Source organism: Acanthamoeba castellanii, assembly GCF_000313135.1.
Source record: "Acanthamoeba castellanii str. Neff unplaced genomic scaffold scf7180000084703, whole genome shotgun sequence".
NCBI classification, from domain to species: domain Eukaryota; phylum Discosea; order Longamoebia; family Acanthamoebidae; genus Acanthamoeba; species Acanthamoeba castellanii.
Window position 1 is genome coordinate 92,086 of NW_004457477.1, and position 994 is coordinate 93,079.

At 57.7% G+C, this 994-nt stretch overlaps 1 protein-coding gene across 1 annotated transcript in view; it reads right to left on the reverse strand.

The window, feature by feature from the left end:
• Positions 1-4: 4 nt before the first annotated feature.
• The window catches only part of ACA1_138180 (uncharacterized protein), a gene marked incomplete at both ends in the record, with an annotated part of 4,299 nt that continues 3,309 nt past the window's right edge, over positions 5-994 (reverse strand). Inside the window, 4 exons of the mRNA XM_004340386.1 lie at positions 5-79; positions 161-292; positions 399-524; positions 571-659. Coding sequence (XP_004340434.1) covers positions 5-79; positions 161-292; positions 399-524; positions 571-659 — 422 coding nt within the window. The remainder of the gene's footprint in view (positions 80-160; positions 293-398; positions 525-570; positions 660-994) is intronic.

The following is a 994-nucleotide window of genomic DNA, read 5'->3' on the forward strand; positions in this document are numbered from 1 at the left end:
CAGGTCACGGAATGGAGTCCTCGGCGTCGTCGGCGAGCGGCTGGTCGAGCACGAGCACTTCCACTTTGCCCCGGAGGCACTGGGGGGGGGGGTAAAGACAAAGCCGGGAGTGAGCCCAGCCAGCGGCCATGATGGAGAGGAGGAGTGGGGGCGTGTGTACGGGGCCGTATTTGAGCGAGCCGTAGGGGTAGCCGCACCGCAGGTCCAGGAACCGCAGGTTGGGCATGCACCGCACGATGTCCTTGAAGAAGAAGTTGATCTTGTCCTGCTCGTACAGCGAGCAGTACTCGGTCTGCCTCCGCGAGGCGTGTGCGGCGGTGCGTGTGCGGCGGTGCGTGTGCGGTCAGGACGGTGTGGTGCGGGCATGAAGGGCGGTTGGGTGGTGTGTGAAGGAGTACCACGAGGGTGTAGGCCAGGTCGAGCGAGGTGATCGAGGCCGGCAGGTACTTGAGATTCGACGCGTCTGCAGATGAATCCCGAAGCGTCTTCAGCCCATCGGCGCCAACATGTTCAATGTGCTGACACTACAAATGAATGGGCGTCGAGTGCGCGATGTGGAGGTGAACGCACCACAGCTTCTTTGAAGCAGACACTTGAAGTGGAAGAAACCAGCCTGTGTTTCACCAACTTGTCCTTATCTTCTTCTCTCCACGCCGTTCCTCGCTTCACACGTGTGCCCTGTCACCTAAATGAAAAGATAAAAGAAGGAAGGAAATTAGATAATGTTCAGCGAACAGCCCAACAAGAAGGAAAGCTTGCTCTACATCCTTTGTGCCTGCCATAAAGTTGCCAATGGATTGGTCTGGGCAAGCGCAGCCGGCCATACCGGAACAGAGCAAAATTGTCCTGTACGCCCCCCCCCCTCCTCCCCCCCAAACGAGAAGGACGTCTAGGCTCATAATTGTAATCGCAGCACTGAGCAAACAACAATGCAAATGTGTGGAGTTTGGGATGCGCTGGAAGCCTACGGCAAGGTGTCACGACCATGGCCAGG